This window comes from Octopus bimaculoides, chromosome 26 (assembly GCF_001194135.2).
Source record: "Octopus bimaculoides isolate UCB-OBI-ISO-001 chromosome 26, ASM119413v2, whole genome shotgun sequence".
Lineage (NCBI taxonomy): Eukaryota > Metazoa > Mollusca > Cephalopoda > Octopoda > Octopodidae > Octopus > Octopus bimaculoides.
Window position 1 is genome coordinate 19,708,383 of NC_069006.1, and position 3,453 is coordinate 19,711,835.

Sequence of the window (3,453 nt, forward strand, 5' to 3'; positions counted from 1 at the left end):
CAGCATTCATCCTATTTTTTAGACTGCAATGTTGGCTTGGCGATAACTATTAATATCCAGTACCGCTGCCATAGTCTCCTTTAGAGAAACTTAGAAATATTAATATATATATATATATATATATATATATATATATATGTTAATATTTAAATGTTGGTTCTGTTCCTATTGGTACGATGATAAAGCGTGTTCACTGTCTATGGCTACCTGGCGTCAGCCATGGTAATTACACAATTGTCGCTGGATCTACCTCACGAATTCCTCAGAGTATGTCGAGTATAAAACAAATGATAGAGATGGAAAATGGAATACACGGCAAACTTTATTGCTCGCACTGATCATTTCGACACATCCTGCATCAATCCCTCATGCATGGGAAGCTTTACAACTAGTTGTTGTGCATCTTTCAGTGCAGAAGTGTCTCACCAGGTGATGTAATAAGGGGCATCTTGTTAAAAGATACCCTGTTTTGCTGGGATTTAATACATGTTGTTAGTGTCCGTAGGTTCAAGCTACTGGGCAGGAACTATGAGGGACAGATTCTGTTGCAAAGTTAAATATTCAGACAGGGAATAATTAAGAAAAATTAGAAGAATAAGGAGAATAAAACACACAATAAAAGTAAAACATTGTGTGTCAGGACCCAGATATAGTTATTTCCATACCCCCACCTTTGGTCCTTTTATACATATACATGCACACTTGCTCATATGGGCTGTTAAGTACATGCCATTAAACTGCAGAAGGCGGGTGAGCTGGCAGAAACGTTAGCACGCCGGGCGAAATGCTTAGTGGTATTTCGTCTGCCATTACGTTCTGAGTTCAAATTCCGCCGAGGTCGACTTTGTCTTTCATCCTTTCGGGGGGTCAATAAATTAAGTACCAGTTACGCACTGGGGTCGATGTAATAGACTTAATCTCTTTGTCTGTCCCCTCTATGTTTAGCCCCTTGTGGGCAATAAAGAAATAACATGCCATTAAACTGCAGGCATACCACCACCACCACTTAACATCCATGTTCCATGCTGGCAAGGAGCGGATTGTTTTACAGGATCTGATGGGTGTTTCTGTGTCTATTTGGCATGGTTTCCACAGCTGGATGCCCATCACCATTGGTCCCAGACGGACAGACAGAATTTCACTCTTTTATTATATATATATATATATATATATATATATATATATCATAAAAACAGTGAAATTCTGTCTGTCCGTCTGGGACCAATGGTAATGAGCATTTCCAATGAGGTGAAGTACTTACATGAAATTATCTCAAAGAAGCAGGTATTTACTCAATATTTCAAACAGAAGATCCTTATGTGTATTTGTTTATGTTTTTTGTTTTGTGCGTATGGGCTGTGGCACTGTGGTGGTGGCTGTAGTTGTGGAATGGTAGTAGCTGTAACAGTATAGTACTGTGGTGGTAGCTATAGTGTTGTTATGGTAACTAACTACAATATTGCTGCTTTGCTCTCTCTAACAAGAAACTGAAACCACCCCTGACCCTTACAACCATAAATATATAAGTATATATATGTATATATATATATATATATATATAACAGTATACATAGAAGTACATAAACTACAAATATATATTCACCTCTCATACCCCCTGACTTGTAGGGCTCATATATATACATACATGTGTGTGTGTGTGTATATATATGTATACACACACACAATCAAAAGAGCTACTAATAGTTTCATGCTTTTATGATACTTGAACAGGAATATTTATAAAATATGCCAATTATAAACTAGGACCTGATCGGTAAACTGGACAGAGGTTAAAGAATAGATGGATGTAAATTACCTGGCAAGAGCCGTAGAGGTCATGGCGATCCCATTCACTGACCCAGCAATATCAGGGGTCACAGAATTGTTGATGAGCAATGAAGTGGCAGAGAAACAGCAACTGGTACAGATACGTTGGGGGATTAACAATATCAGTAATGAAACCCAGAGTTGGACGGGTCTGAAATAGAAGAATAATGGATTAGAGCTTTATGAATTAGAGGAAGACTGCAGGATAAAGGGATTATGGATTCAAGGGATCATAGATTAGAGGAGACAATGAGAAAAAGGGATTATGGATTAAAGGGAGATTATGTGACAGAAGGATTATGGATAGAGGCAGATTATAATTAATTTATCTGATATATTAGCATAATTAATTTCTGTGACATATTAACATAACTAATTTCAAAGATATGTTAACATAATTTATATCATATATTAACATAACTAATTCAAAGATATATCAAAATAATTAATTTATACCATATATTAACATAACTAATTCAAAAATATATCAAAATAATTAATTTATATCATATATTAACATAACTAATTCAAAGATATATCAAAATAATTAATTTATATCATATATTAGCATATCATCATCATAATTTAATGTCCATTTTTCATGCGGGTATGGGTTGAACAGTTTGACAAGAGCTGGCAAGCCAGAAGATTGTATCAAGCTTTCCTGTCTGCTTTAGCATAGTTTCTGAAGCTGGATGCCCTTCCTAACACCAACCACTATGTAAAATGTACTGGGTGCATTTTACATGGCACCAGCAGCAGTGGGGTCTATAAAATAATTTACAAAACAAGACCCCTAAACTAATGAGTGAGTAGTATCAAGGGAGGTCACTTGCCTGGACTTGTGTCTCGAAGGGGAACTTTCTAGGCACAATCCCATGGTCATTCATGACCGAAGGGGGATTTAGGGAAACTAAGTTGGGGAAACACTGGTGTAATGACTTTGGATTTTTATTCTGATCTGATGGGGTTGCATAAGAATTTAAAGAAAATGAAGAATATTTACTTATTGTAGAGAAGATGAGTAATGGGACATAATGTGACCGTGAGGAAGAGGATCGATACATTGGCCAGAAATGCCTGGAAAAGATAAAAAAGAAAGGAAAATGAACAAACAAACATTAATGTGAAACAACAAAGAAGAAATAATAATTAACTTGTCATCATATTAGTTATGGAGCTGCTTAACAAGAAAGACGTATCTGATAACGAGTTGCAAAGTTGTTTAATGAGATAGAAATTAATTAATGTTTCTTTTTCCTAAAGTGGCAAACTGGCAGAATCATTAGAATGCCAGGCAAAATGCTTATTTCTTAAACCTGGTACTTATTCTATCGTTCTCTTTTGCTGCATTACTAAGTTACGGGAACATAAACACACCAACACCAGTTATCAAGCAGTAATGGTGGAGGGACAAACACAGATATGAATATCCCCAACCCAGACGAGATGTCAGTCCATTGCAGGATTATTCCCTTTTGGCAGCTGAATGGATTGGAGCAACATGAAATGAAGTGTTTTGCTCAAGAACACAATGCGCCGCCCAGTCCAGGAATTGAAACCACAATCTAGAAGTCATGAGTGCAGCATCCTAACCATTAGCTGAGTGGACTGGAGCAACATGAA

At 36.5% G+C, this 3,453-nt stretch overlaps 1 protein-coding gene across 4 annotated transcripts in view; it reads right to left on the minus strand.

The window, feature by feature from the left end:
- The window catches only part of LOC106872367 (uncharacterized), a 115,353-nt gene that overhangs the window by 62,092 nt on the left and 49,808 nt on the right, over positions 1 to 3,453 (minus strand). For all 4 annotated transcript variants that reach the window (XM_052976984.1, XM_014919341.2, XM_014919348.2 and 1 more), the window contains exons 11-12: positions 2,834 to 2,907; positions 1,817 to 1,978 (exon numbers count right to left, since the gene is read on the minus strand). In XM_052976984.1, coding sequence (XP_052832944.1) covers positions 1,817 to 1,978; positions 2,834 to 2,907 — 236 coding nt within the window. The remainder of the gene's footprint in view (positions 1 to 1,816; positions 1,979 to 2,833; positions 2,908 to 3,453) is intronic.